Source organism: Astatotilapia calliptera, chromosome 7 (genome assembly GCF_900246225.1).
Source record: "Astatotilapia calliptera chromosome 7, fAstCal1.2, whole genome shotgun sequence".
NCBI lineage: Eukaryota > Metazoa > Chordata > Actinopteri > Cichliformes > Cichlidae > Astatotilapia > Astatotilapia calliptera.
Genome location: NC_039308.1, coordinates 47,957,439 through 47,972,569, shown reverse-complemented (window position 1 = coordinate 47,972,569; position 15,131 = coordinate 47,957,439). Strand labels below are relative to the sequence as shown.

At 41.3% G+C, this 15,131-nt stretch overlaps 1 protein-coding gene across 1 annotated transcript in view; it reads right to left on the bottom strand.

The window, feature by feature from the left end:
- syt12 (synaptotagmin XII) overlaps positions 1-15,131 on the bottom strand; it is a 30,311-nt gene that overhangs the window by 6,055 nt on the left and 9,125 nt on the right. The window contains exons 2-5 of the mRNA XM_026175240.1: positions 7,891-7,951; positions 7,143-7,336; positions 5,850-6,254; positions 315-530 (exon numbers count right to left, since the gene is read on the bottom strand). Of these exons, the coding sequence (XP_026031025.1) occupies positions 315-530; positions 5,850-6,254; positions 7,143-7,336; positions 7,891-7,936 (861 nt within the window). The 5' untranslated portion in view covers positions 7,937-7,951. The remainder of the gene's footprint in view (positions 1-314; positions 531-5,849; positions 6,255-7,142; positions 7,337-7,890; positions 7,952-15,131) is intronic.

Below are 15,131 nucleotides of genomic sequence, written 5' to 3'. Positions count from 1 at the left end.
AGGTAACAATGATTCTCCCATCCTGTTAAACTGTCGCCACTAAACCTATCATGGTAAATTGTATCTATTAGTTTTATATTGATATTGTCACATAGTTTTCACAATAGAATTTAAAAAAATCTGTACGCTTCGTCCATTTAGGAAGCACCCTCACTGACCTGACCTTGATTCTGTTTGGATCTGACATGTAGTTTTGTTAAATGTCCAGCAGATGGTGTCAGACACCGCTGTGCTTCCTGAAACGTTGCAAGGACAGAACTTAGATGTTCCAGTTCCAGCATTATTTTTCTGTCTCTCTCTCTGTATCAACACACCTTATTGACATCCTGAAGATAGAGCCAGGCGTTGAATGGTCTGATGGTCAGGTCCAAGTCTGACAGCTTGAGCTCTGCTACGCCTGCGCTGATATTTCTCTCATCAGCATCGATACCAAAAGCGGCAAAGCGAAGGCTGTACTCCTCCAGGCTGGAAGAATCCATGGGGATGGAGAAGCGCTCATCGAAGATCACGGTGAATGCATTTGTCTGGACCTGTTGGAGGTGGTGGACAATTTGCAGGATTGTATATTCCAAACTCAAAACACACAATGATGCAACAACAATGGAAAATAAACCAAACAGAATGTGCAACTGCACCATACTTCTCAGAGGAATGTGTAATATGTTTGACTAGTCTTAAATACCACTTTTGTAATCTACTTGAGCACTCAATGTGCTTTCTACAACTTTATGCCTCATTCAAACAAGCAGCTTTTTCTACACTAAGTGCTTTCTATCTAATATTCACGCTTGGATAGACACATCAGGGAGCAACTTGAAGTTCAGCATCTTGCCCAAGGATCTGATGACATGCAAACTGGAGCAGGCAGGAATCAAACTCCCAACCTTGGAATTGGTAGATGACATGCTCTACCACCTGAGCTACAGCCACCTGTAGTGTTGCTATTAAAGAAGCTTACGTGATAAGAGCACAAGGTCTCTTTTTTGTTGATATACCAGAAAAAAATGCTACAAAACCACTATTCATTTCCTTTTCTTGTCATCCAGAACACATTTTAATGTGGAAAACAGCCTCTGACAAGCAAACCACACCATGACTACTTAAGATCAAAGACAGAGGCTGCCAGAGCTACAGTTGTAATGGTAATTTCAAGTCATCAGGTCTTGAGGGGATGTGTGGAAACCGATGCGGTCAGAAGTTACCAGGCAACTAGTAACATAGCAGATTTAATAATAGCCACCCCCCCCCCCAACTCACACACACACCAGTGTTTGTTCTCGAAGTATGAGATCCAGCATGAATATTTTTGCTAAATGTGTCTGAAATAAAAACACTGCAGCTTTCTCACAAACACATCATAACCGAGATCGCGAGGTCACCTGGGGTTTCCAGTGATGAACAGCAAAATGACAACGCACTGCGGCGTTGAGGACATGTGAATTTAGAGCAGAGCAAATGGTCTACAAATCAGCTTGTGCGGCTTGACCTTGGATTGTGCTTCATATCAACCAACTGAATAGCATCATAACTGCTCAGCACCTGCGGGATCCAGAGAAAAAAGTAGCAACATACAACATACAAAGCATCTTGAGCAGCCTTCCACCACCGTGTGAGACTACCTGCTTGCAGTATTAGCTTTATCACTTTTACAATGGAGATGTAAGCCCCCAATAAAAAGAGAGAAAGAAAGAGAGGTGTGTGTGCACGTTGTTACATGCAACACGACAGGCAAGCAGAACTGACAGCAAATAAATGAGAGGAAAAGAGGGAGAAAACGGGGTATTTGGGTGGGTGGGGGCTTGGGGGTTTTGACAGAACGCAAAACAAAAGCAGTAACAGCACAGAGAGGCGCTGGAGAAGAAAAAAAAGAGCAAAAGGAAGCATAGATGCAAGGGGTGGGTGGAGGGAGGCCTGCGTGGCCATCGGAGCGAGTAAAGCTGATGTCAGCATTTCCTTTGGTCTTCCCTTGACATTAAAGAGGGAGACACTAAAGCTGCTGCATCGGCGGCTGCTCCTGTTATGATCACCGTCAGATCAAACCCCTCCGAACGGCACGGCAACTAAAACTGGGGCACCGACGAGTCCCCGCGGCATCCCGTGTAAGCCTGCACAAAACCACAGCCCCACAATGGAGCGATGACTCACAGCGTGGAAGAAATGTGTGAATATTCTGGCAGCGTTAGTGCCAAGAGCAGAAGGCGAGCGCCAGGTGTAGCAGATGGCGGGAGCAACGCCTTGTTTCTTCTCTTGTCAGAACAGTTGCTTCTTACTAAGAGCGTGATGAAATTGTTCTAGTGGTGAATTTAAAGGAAAGCTAAAAATGAAGTAGATTATCAGGAAGCAAATGCACCACAAAAGCTATAATGGAATGCAGTACAAGTAAATGTTTTGTTAATGCTCTTAATGAAGCAAGTGAGCAGCTGAAATGATTTAATTTGATTTACTCAGACTGTTTTGGATTAAAATGTAGTGACTGTGGAGGCTATTTAACTACAGCAGGCTCACTGTCATGTTCTACAAACCAATTTGAGATGATTCTTTGTAACACGGCACATTATCTTTATGAAAGCAGCTATCATATAAGATAAGATAAGATAAGATAACCTTTATTAGTCCCACACGTGGGAAATTTGTTTTGTCACAGCAGGAAGTGGACAGTGCAAAAGTTATGAGGCAAAAATTAGAATACAATAAGAATAAATACAGTACACAACTGTACAGAATAAAATAAAATACTATATACAGTAGAATAAAATAAAATAAATATACAATAAGATAAAAATAGAATACAAATACAAATACTATATACAACTGAGTAAAAATACAACGATGACAGAAAGGATTATTGCACTTAGTATTATTGCATATGTATGGATGTGTGTGCTTGATCAGTTAAAGTCTTTATTATGGAGTCTGACAGCAGTGGGGAGGAAAGACCTGCGAAATCTCTCCGTCCCACACCGTGGGTGCCGCAGTCTCCCACTGAAGGAGCTGCTCAGTGCTGTCACAGTCTGCTGCATGGGGTGGGAGACGTTGTCCAACAGGGATGACAGCTTAGCCGCCGTTCTCCTGTCACTCACCACCTCCACTGGGTCCAGAGGGCATCCTAGAACAGAGCTGGCCCTTCGGATCACCCTGTTCAGTCTCTTCCTGTCCCCAGCAGAGATGCTGCCGCCCCAGCAGACCACACCATAAAAGATAGCAGAAGCCACCACAGAGTCATAGAAGGTCTTCAGGAGTGGGCCCTCCACCCCAAACGACCTGAGTCTCCGCAGCAGGTACAACCTGCTCTGCCCTTTCCTGTAGAGGGCGTCTGAGTTATGAGTCCAGTCCAGTCTGTTGTTCAGATGAACACCAAGGTACCTGTAGCTGTCCACAGCCTCAATGTCCATACCTTGGATGTTCAGTGGTTGCAGTGGAGAATGCTTGTGCCTGCGGAAGTCTACCACCAGTTCCTTGGTTTTACTGGCATTGATCTGGAGGTAGTTGATGGGTAGATGTGATGGGTGAACTGTGACTGTGGTGTTTAGATGATGCTCAGTTGGTACTAAGAAGCCCAAAGTATACCAAAAAAATATCCCCCATATCATCAAACCACCAACAACAGCCTGAAACACTGATACAAGACAGGACGGGTTCATGCTTTCCTCTTGTTTATGCTGACTTCTGACTTGCAGCAGCAATCGAGGCGACGTTTTGCTAACCCTCTGTTGTCTAATTTGGCTGTGAATGTGCAAACTGTAACCTCAGTTTTATGTTCTTAGCTGGCAGGATTTGCACCTGGTCTGGTCTTCTGCTTCTGTAGCCAAAGGTTCAGCGTGTTGTCCATTCAGATGCTCTTCTGCATAACTTGGGTGTAGCGACTGATTATTTGCATCACTGTTGGCTTTCTATCAGCTCAAAGCAGTCTGGCCATTCTCGTCTGACCTCTGACATCAACGAGGCATTTTCACCCAGACAACAGCTGCTCACAGGATATTTTCTCTTTTTCAGAACATCTGTAAAGCGTACAGATGGTTTTGCTGGGAAATGTCAGTAGATCAGCAGTTTCTAAAATACACAGACCAGCGCTTCTGGTTCACAAGCATGCCACGTTTAGAGTCACTTGAATCACCTTTCTTCCCCATTCTGATGCTCAGTTTGAACTTCAGCGGGTCATCTTGTCTTGTCTAAATGCACTAATTGACTGATTAAACAATAGATGTTCAACTGTATCTAAACTGGCTGGTAAGTGTTACACTCCAATAGAAGTCATTATGTACTCCATTAAATGACAAAATGAAAAGTTAATTGAGAAAAAAGAAAACACTGCAGAATGTGCCATTGCATTGTCTTGCTCATCAAATTACAGTGTCTTTAAAGCACTATTCTTCCGAGTGAGATAATTAATGTACTTTTATAATTTTTGGGGTTACTGCTCGTTGTAAGAAAGGCTTGCCCATTGGAGACATTAAAGGCATCCTTGATCCAGTAAAAGATGTGAAATAACCTTCCTGCAGCTCTCGGGGGATTGTCCACTCAAGCAAATGAAATGGGCTCTTCTGACGGACAGGAAAGAACTGGCTTGTCGAGCTGCAGGATCGAGCATCTCCTCCTGAGGGACGTATCACTGTCTCTGACTAAAATTCAGCCAGGTCTGAGATCTTAAACACATTTCAAGGGAGCCCAAACTGCCCTCACTGAGCAGGAAGGCTTTCGATGCCACGTTATTCCTCCACGAATTTATCAGAAGCAAATTTTATCTTAAGTTCAGTCATCTCAGCACTAAGTGCTAATTAGCCATCCGTTAGTTTCGTTTAGTTTCAGTCCTCCAGCATCACAAACCCGCTCTTTTAGCAGTCAAAAGCATGAATAAAAAAAGGCCCCCCATCACATTTTTACACTTTATTGCAAGCTAACGAGGAACACCGCAGCTGTCATGATACATGTGTTCGCTACATTACATTAACACAGCTATGTATGATGCTTGCTTTCACGCTTTGATTAACTTGTTAATAAATAATGTTTTTATCTCAAATTTAAGGTTTGGCTGTTATTGTCCTTTTTTATATCTGTGAAACATTATATTACTTGTAATGGTCATTTTTAGCCATGGCAGCTGGTTCTTCATCAACTTTGCCACCGTGTAAAATATCTCACCAGTGAGTCATGGTTTTATTTATATCATTCATCTGTGGGTCATCTGCCTCCTCTGCTGTAACTCTGTCGTCACACAAGGTCCTCACATCTGTCCTGCCTCCCCACCTGCTGCATCACTTGATGTTCCACATCCCTGTTCCCACTCTGCTCATTAGTTCTTCAGTACTCCTGCTCCACCCTGAACAACTTGACAGATTTTTGCTTTGAGCTTTGGAGTCTTTTTGCCAGTTTGTATTCTGCCTGCTTTTGGCCTACTACTTTCTGTTTAATGCTAATTAGCAAATGCAAAAAAGTAAGTATTTAGAAAACATTTAAAAAAAAAAAACATAACAGGGAAAGCCATTCCCCTTAAAAAACAGAGTCCCACTTTAATTATAATTATGAGGTACTAAAAAACAAAAATAACCATTAGTACCTTCTACAAGTGAAACTCCATTGAAAGCCATTATTATTTATTATATAAAACAAGTACTGTGAAGACCTTTACTGTCCTTTTTGACATTTTACATTCTAGATGAATTAAACACAGCATCTTGAGGTCTGTCATATTTTCCCTCAAACCTTTTGCAAAGCAAATTACCTTGAAATGAAACCTACATTTTGTATTCATTTATTTAAACATAAGAAATTCTAAAATGTATCTTTTTATCACACAGATTCCATGAGGTCTCCCATAGTATGAAAATACCAGAAGGCAGAGGTTTCCTTACCCTTGTCACTCCCACATTAATCTCCTCTGGCCCCAGTGAGACTCTGATGAAGCAGCCAGGGAAGTCGCCTTCCTCCTTCTCCAGCAGGTCTTTGCCCTGGTGCAGGGTGATGTGGAGCAATCCCATCCCCTGGCCCGGGTGCTTGGATGGTTCAAATTCCAGGGTCACCTCCAGCTGGCCAACAGTGAAGTCATTACCAAAGTTGTTGGCAATAGAGGAGATTGAGCTGAGTGAGTCGGTAGAGATGGATCGGTTGAGCTGAGCTATGCCTGATGGGTCCAACTCTCTACTCATTAGCTCCAAATGGCCCAGGTCCCTGAAGCCATCTGGGGTGTCGCCAAGGGCCAGACTAGGCTTACGGCTGGATGTGGTGGAGGTTCGCCGGTGGTTATTGGCTGCCACTCTCTTTGAGTAGAGGATTAAAAAAAATGACAAAACAACATTTTAACACCTCAAGGATTTTTTTCACTTGAGAAACAGGACATGGAAACATCTGATGGCAACTTTTAGGTTGACAACATGAACTTGTCAGCAAAGAATGGATTCAGGGAGCGGCTATACTTGTAATAATTCACCTGTTATGGTCTTTTAGCTCTGTTACTGGTCTCTACCAACTCTTCAGAGGAATAGCTCGCTGTTTAGCAACTTTAATGCACTTTTGTTTGTATGCTAGTTGTTACATATGCATTATGAATAAATTAGTTTTTCCACAAAACTGTGTTAAAGAAAAAAACTAATGAGTATTGGACATAACCTTTGTTGACATCAGCTGCTACAGAAGAACAAAGTTTATTTGATAGTTAGCTAGTGAGATAGCTATATAGCTAGCTAGCTATTTAATAAACCTTGTTCTAGCAATTAGATACATAGTAGTGGTCCTGATTTTAAAAAAGTGATGAAAAACAAAGAAAATAAAAAATAAGGTAAAGTTAGATTAAAAAGTAGACTGAGACTGGACAAATTAATTCAAATTGCATTCATTTCCACAGATTTACACTATAATGCTAAGAAACAACTGCAAAAAGTTGTAACATAGAAATATGTGTGTGTTACTATTGATAAATCTAATATTATTAGTGTATTATTCTTAGTTTTGTCAAGTGAAATAATTTATTTTTAATAATCACTGCAGAATGTACCTGTAATAGAAACTGACATTCAGCTTTTTTTTATGCTCAGTTATATAACTAATCTCAAAAAATCAGATTCTTACTTGTAATTGACACCAAAGTTGCCTCTGCTTCGGCGTGAATCTGCAGGTATTTTTTCTAGTTTTTGATATTGTACGGGTACCTTTTGTCTGACTTCCGAGAAGGAGGTTCCATATTTTTCTTGCAGATATCGATAATCAAAATTGGGGAAAGGAGACGGCGTTGGAAAAGTTCCAGATTTCCACAGCTTCCAGATATTAAGCCCAGCCAGGCCCAGCAGTACGAAAAAGCCCACCAGGTAGAGCCCAACCTCCCAGCCCGGCGGGTTACGCACCACTAAAACAGATACAAAAAACAAATGCTTAAAGAATTCCTTATAAACTTCTGTTTCATCTGTAGTTACATAAAGTCATAGTTTGATCATGGCAAACAGACTGGGAGAACACCAGGTTGAGTAGGAATCTCGAACAGCTCCCAGTGACTGAGCACAGTCACCACTGTTACAGGTCTTGTCATTTAATGCCAAGTGGTGGCTTTGGGAGTCAGTCGGAGCACATAAAGTTTTATGTAAATCAGATGGTTGGGAACCAAATCTGACAAAAATCTGACAAACAAGTTAAAATGCCAGTTTGAATTAAATGCTACAGCATCTATAAAGGCACTGGAAGCCTGCACAGAGCTGGACTCCTAAAAATTGAATTGAAACTTCTTGAGGACTTTGCCAGCTTTATCTCTACTTGTGATAAGCCAGTTACAGAACAATGTAAACTGCTTTCTAACAGCACTGCCTCCATGTGAGATGAGGTCTGTGCAAATATAACAGTGCGGTTGTCAAACACTAATCCACACAAAGGTATTCAAACAAAGTAAGTATAGAAACAATTACTCACCACTCAGATGGTAGCCTGATATATCTCCACTCTGAGCCGAGGACATGGTGCTGCAGCCAGCCTGCAAGAACCCAACCAAACAATAAGTTCCTTTTTTTTCTTTTTCTTTTTTACATCTAATATGATTTTGCAAACTGTAACTTAAATGACCTTTAAACCGTGCTGGCAATAACCGTCAAGCAAATGTGTTTACATAAACCTGATTTGTGCCACAAGACAAACTACACTATTTATCCTTAATAACTCTTGACATCTGCTGCCATTTCAAAATGCATAAACAGGATGCATGCTTGGTAACACTGGTGCATAACTAGGTTTGGTGTTCATGACCAATGATATATTGCAAAAATTCTACAGTGTTTTCTCATCTGGTCATCAGCAGGAAAACATCCCTTCACGAGTGCCTTCCGGATCCAACACAATAACAAAACAAACAAAAAAAAAGATGAAAGGGGATTATTTTCTGAGGAGCTGAAGGGAAATGAAGTGACTTGGTTACAGTTTGGTTGGAGTATGGGACAGCTCGTGCTATTAGTGGTTAGCTTTAAGCCGCTAGCCTCAAGGAGAGAAGCCTGTTATCAGGTTTAAATGCTCCCTGAAATTACACAGTTTCTTTAACTCTTCTTGTTCTGCTTTCTGCTGCACCATTTATCCATTATTTTCTGTCATGCCAACCCTCTGCATGTCCTCTTTCACTATGTCCATGAATCTTCTCTAAGATCTTCCAATTTTCCTCCTGCCCAGAGCTGCCAGATAGGAGGAAAAATCCTTTGTCCACTTAACAATAAAAAGATATTACATTTAAATGGTTTTCTTTTTTCTCTAAATAGCAGCAGGCGTTGTTGTCAAAGGACAAAACAACATTTTCTTGCACCCCTCTCTTCCTCTGCAAACTGAAAAAAAAAACCCCAACATTGTCACTGGTGCGTGACTCATTCCTTCCCCCTCCTCCTTCCGAGTTTGTTGGAATCTCCCCCATATCTGAGCAGCACTGGGGAAATGGGAGCATTACACTAATGATATAGAAAAAAGGCCTGGAGGGGGTGGGGCTGCAGGATGTGTGTGTGTGTGTGTGTGTGTGTGTGTGTGTGTGTGTGTGTGTGTGTGTGTGTGTGTGTGTGTGTGTCAGTTCTGCTGAGCGCTTTGCAGACCACAGTCATGCTGGCTGACGCAGTGCAGGGTCCACTGACAGCTGCTGATGTGCCATTAGCAAAGCACACGGAATCTCTGGCTGAGAAGGAAGCTCCAAGCACCACCTCCCTATCAGGGCCCAGCATGATTCAGATCAGCTTAGCTCTGCTTAAGGTAACGTGTGAGTGTAGAAGAGGTCCAGAAGCAGCATAAAAGAGGAAGAAGGGTCAGAGAGTGTGGAAGGGAATAAGAGCGAGAGCAAGACAAGGTCTCAGACGGATTTAGTAAATAACAATAAGGCAGCGTTGGTGTTCCGACGCCTCAGTGGGTTTAAGGCGGCAGAATAATGATGTCCAGCTTCCTGGGAACAGAAATAGACTACAAAACATGCTCACTGCATTTCTGTGGCGTACGTTCACAGGATAAAGTCCAATTATCATCCAACACAATGGCTCAAGGTTGTTTCTAACCTTTATACACTTAGTAGTCTTTCCTCCTTACCCTAAGGTAAGTAATATCCTTATTATATAAGTACCCAAACTGGGGACAGCTAGTGAGCGATGTGAATGTGAAATGACTCACAGCAAGAGAGCACAGTGGCAGAAACTAGAGAAAAACTTTCCAAACCAAAGTCCCCCAGAGTTTTACGCTGAGGTCTCTCTTCACCACAACAAACAGTATCCGCATCACTGCATCCAGGACCCCAATCCGTCTGTCAATCTCCCGCTCATCTCTGCCCTCATTCATGAACAACACCGTAAGATACTTAAACTTCTCCACTCGGGGAAGCAGCTTCTCCCTGACCCTGGAGTAGGCACTCCACGCTTTTCTAACTGAGGCCACTTCACCCCATTATGGTGATAAGCTCTTGGTAGTGACCGAAAGAATGACACTGCAGATACAAGGGTGAAAATGAGTTTTCTCCAAAGGCTGGCTGGCCTCTCTCTTAGAGATAGGATGAGGAGTTCAGTCATCTGAGAGGGCCTCAGAGTGGAGTTGCTACTCCTCCACATCAAAAGGAGGCAGCGGCGGTCACCTGGGTGAGGTGTTTGAAGCATGTCCCACTGGGAGGAATCCCCGTGGTAGACCCAGGATATGCTGGAGAGATTAAGCTGGAGGAGATAGCTGGGGAGAGGGACATCTTGCTTGGGCTGCTTCCCTGCAAAAATTGATGTGTGGATGAACGGGAGGATGGATGGAAGCTAAAAGGAAAAAAAAGTTTTTAACTGAGCCAATGTGTTTCTGCAATAAGTACAACACAAATAGTATTGCACTGATCACCAAATGTTCCTGCAACTGGCAGTTCAAGTCTTTGAATTGTGCTTCCTCAGATGTGCACAGACAGGACTGAGTCATGAGTAGCAATAGATCATGGGGGACCACAGAGGAGCTACAGCACACTGTGCAACTATATGTCTGATACTATATCTTGCTGGAAGGTAGGTTTGACGCCATGTCCTAAAAAGCATGAAAGAAATAATCTGTGCCCATGCGCATTCATTGATACATGTCTACCACAGAAGCAGTCTTCAGCTCAAAGGTGGAATTCACATGCATCGTCCTCAACAGAAGAGAATATATTCTGGCTTGCGACATTTGTTGCTTTTAAAACCACTCATTCCCGGTTTCCTTGTCTCTGTTCCAGGAAGGCGATCTAATGAGGAAGGAATCTATGCGATAAAGCTGAGTAGCTAGAAAGAGAAAAACAGAAGAAGAGATGGCAGCATATTTTAAAATTGCAGCCTGAACCCCGATGTCTTCTTCTCGTTATCAGATGTGCTGCTGTTTCCTCTTTTCGATTTGAGCTGACAGCTTATTAGCACACGGCTGTGAAGGGAAAGGTGAAAGTGTGCATTACAGCTTTCCCGCCGATGTGTCATCTTCATGCCCACATAATCTCGATTCTCCCACTTGTTAAGATTTATTTCACCACTGCTGCAGAGATTTTGCAATCTCATAACTTTCCTCAAACAGCCAAAAGCCATATTCTCTTTCTTCACTGCACACAGAGCACAGCTGCTCTGCTCTGCTGAGAGGACTTTAATTACTACAAAAGGCATGGAATGAGTATCTTGTCATAATGTCAGCTTGCAAAAAAATAATTGTTAAGCGGCACGAGACTAATGCGATGGAATAGTGAAAAATTGCGAAATATAATTTACTGAAACAGTAATGAGGTTGTAATGAGAAGAATTAAAACAAGCAGAAGTTTGGAGTTAAGCATAATGCATGCTTGTCACTATAACAACATATTATTAAGCTTCATATCTCACAGTGTTTGGATTTGTTGGGAAAGAGTGAAGATTTGATTTTCCTCCAGGCACTAAGACTGCAGTCCTGATCGGACCCTTATCATTTGTGACAAGAGAATTTGTGCACATGGTCTTGTCACCCACATATTATTGCTCAGGCTGTATGTGATTGAGACTCACAGCAGTATAACAGCTTTTTGTCAGCCTGGTTACAGTGCTTAAGAAAAACATAGGGTTACTCTTATTTTCCTCAATCAGTGATGAAAGGCTTTTTTTTTATAAAGCAGCAAACCAGGCTAAATGATGACCTTCTAAATTGGTGAGATGCCATTTCCTCCCTAGCTTGCGAGTTATCTGCTTTACGGTGCACATTTGAGAGTTATACCAGAGAGTCAACCTCCTCTGATTTGAGGCTTTCTTTTCCAGTGGAGCTACTGTTTCCAGAGTCGTACACAGTGGAGATGTAAAATTATTGACAAGATAATCGACCTCTGTGGGAGTAGTATTCAGGCAGCTGCTCTGCACCGTGTCGGTGAATTCTTTTTCTTGATTGATCTTTCTGAGTTAACTTAAGTAATTACATCATCCAAATCATTAACATGTCTCTTAGACCCCACTCCTACAAGACTGTTCAAAGAAATCATACCATTAATTAATGCTTCAATCTTAAATTTGATCAACCTATCTCAGTCACATACCACAGGCCTTCCAGCTGGCAGTAGTAATTTGGAGATTTTCAGTCAGGTTTCAGTGCAGTGGTTTGTATCATAGCTCTCTATCATAGCAGTTTGTTTAAATAAATAGAGTCCTCTTTGCAAACTAAAGTTAATTATGGAGTTCCACAGATATATTTTCACTCCTATGCAGATGACACCCAACTTTATTTGTTCATGAAGGTAACACACACCAATTAGTTAAACTGAAGGAATGTCTAAAGACATAAAGACCTGGATGACCTCTAATATTCTGCTTCTAAATTCACTTAAAAATTAGGTTATTGTACTCTCTCCTAAAAGTCTTAGAAATATGGTATCTATCCATTTCTTCTTGTTAAAATGGAGTTTTTCCTTCTCACTGTCACCAAAGTGCTTTCTCATAGTGGTTCGTATGATTATTGGGGTTTTCTCTGTTTTCTTTGCATTATTGTATGATAGTTACTTTACAGTATAAAGTGCCTTAGGGCAACTCTTGTTGTGCTTTGGTGCTATATAAATAAAACTGAATTGAATTATATTTAATAAAAACTAGGCCTACAGGTCATTGGCACTTGTTAGCTTCAGTAATGAAAACACTTATTTTAAAGATATGCATGACAATGCCTTCCAGTGACCTTCCAGTGACCCCTGAAGTGAGACTAAAGACTAAACTAAAACATATTCACAAAAAACAATGTACACAAAACATCAACATCACACATGTACATCTAGCGTAGACGCTATGTTAACAACATAAACGTACAAATAATTTAGACGTAATGTCAACAATGTACACATGCATGTAACTTAGACGTAATGTCGCCATTCGTCTTCAGATCAGCTACTACACATAATATATATAATTTGAAGGATTTTAGTGTTATAAAACTTATTCCCAAAAGTGATATAGATGTTAATAATCTTGGTACCCTAAGTACTTTGTATAGTAAGTTTTATCCAAGTTAATAAATGCATCTAGGAAGAGCTAGGAAACAAAGATATATAGATATGCTACGACCATTGTAGTAACATAGTGTTTATAATAATAAAATAAAAATAATAATAAAAAATTTTGATTTCTTATGTTATATTGGAAGTATTTTAGGTTCTTGTGTTAGGATTTGGTTGAGTTTTATTCTAGTTTTGTTTCCCACGTCTCCTGAGTCAAGTCCTTTCCTGTCCTCTATGTCATCTGTCTTGTCCTCAGTGTTTTACTTTCAGTTCTGCCTGTGCGTTAGTCTCTCCCCATTCAATGTTTTAATTGTCAAGCTTGTGTTGTCATGTCTGCGTCTCTCCATGTTTCCTGCTTTATTTTGAAGAGTCTAGTGTTTCCATGTTCAGTGTGTTTTGTTTTACTTCCCTTTGTGGTGTCATGTTCATTTGTGTCAGCTGTGTCTCTCCAGGTGTTTCCACTTCCTTCATTACCCTCCTGTGTATTTAAGTCCTCTGTCTCTTACTCTTCTTTATCGGGTCGTCTGTTGCCTTCATGTTAAGTCTCGTCAGGGTCTGCTGCTGCCCAGGTTCATGCTCACCCATCTCTTCTTTTGGATCCGTTCCATAAATACACCTGTGTGTCCCACTGTGACAAAATCACTATGTAGTTTGTAATTTACATTTTTGGGGGCTTGAAAAACACAAAATTACGGTCCTCAAAACAGAAAAAAAATTATAGCACATCCTAGAAACTGTAAAACATACATGAACCGATATCATGAAGCTTACCTACAATAAGAAAAATACTCAGTTATGAATAATTTCCATATGAGTGCCCACACTTTAAAAGCATGAAAACCTCACTTTGTTATTTTGGTTTCTGTGCGGTCTGACCTAGAGCCAGAAACACACACTGTAGCTGCTGCATACAAACCAAGCAGCCTCTTCTATATCTGTATCTGACCCACAAATTCAGCTCAGACACAAAGAAGTAACACACCTGCTCACAGAGAGGAAGATTCTACACACTGGATATAACTACGGCACAGCTGCTGCTGCTGCTGCAAACAACAAGGAAGAAAGGAAATGATGGCTTCTCTTAGACGCATATTAAAACAGGCGTGATCAATAAGAACATGGATTTATGGTCTCCCTCTCCCACACAGGAACACACACACAGAGGAATACAAAAAAAGAAGAGGCGAGAGTATAGATAAACAGTGAAGTAAGATAACCGGGTAAAACAATGAGATAACAGAAGAGATGATGCTTCAACATAACGAATGAATGTCTGTTTGGAGAAACCAATAGGAAACAGATGAGCATTGGAAGGGATAAAAGAAGAAGGGGGAGGGGATCGCAGGCCTGTCAGACTCTCCGGTACTCTCTCACTCCCTGGCTCTCCCAATAACTGATCAATCAATTCTGCTTTTAATCTTGCCCAGTGGCTCATAATCAAATTAACTTCCTCCCTGCCGCTTTCTGTGAAACAGTGTGATGTAACCCAACACAGCGGCCTGTGTGGAGTCAGCAAAGTAATATTTGTCCATTCAGTTCCTTCTGTCCTGCCTCCTCGCATCAGTCTGCTTCCAAGCTGGCTGCACTTTGACTTTCTGGTTTGGACGGCACAGTAAAGTAAAAGTAGCCGGCGCCACTTTTTAAAAAGTCAGCACTGGCCGTTGCCAGTGGAGGCAAGAAGACTCTGCGTGTTGGAGTCAGTCAACTCCATCACTCACTGAGTTTAAAGAACAAAACACCAAACTCAAAACTTTTACAGTACAAAAGCACAGGAGGTCATGGTCATCATACTGCAGATTTACTATGTGAAAAGTGGAGTTGCATAGGAATTTAAACTTGATCTTGTGAGGGATACTTTTTTTCCCCCAAAGTAGCTTTTTAAAAATGATAATGCTACTTAAGTAGCTTAATAGGTCACAAGTTGTATAGTCAAATATATAAAAGTATCCAAACTCAATGTACTCGTGTGTAATTATGCTTCAGAATCATATACATATTATTGGAGGTACATCAAACATTACATCAAACATAAGGCCCGGGGGCCAGAATCAGCCCAGCAAAGACTCCAATCCGGCCCATTGGACATTATTAGAAAATGTGAAGGAGTGCATAGATTTTGACCTTTTAACTGTACTTTCATAATTTGTACAGTTTTTCCTATTGATAAAGACGGCCCGCACATATTACCATTTATACTACATCAAAATAATTA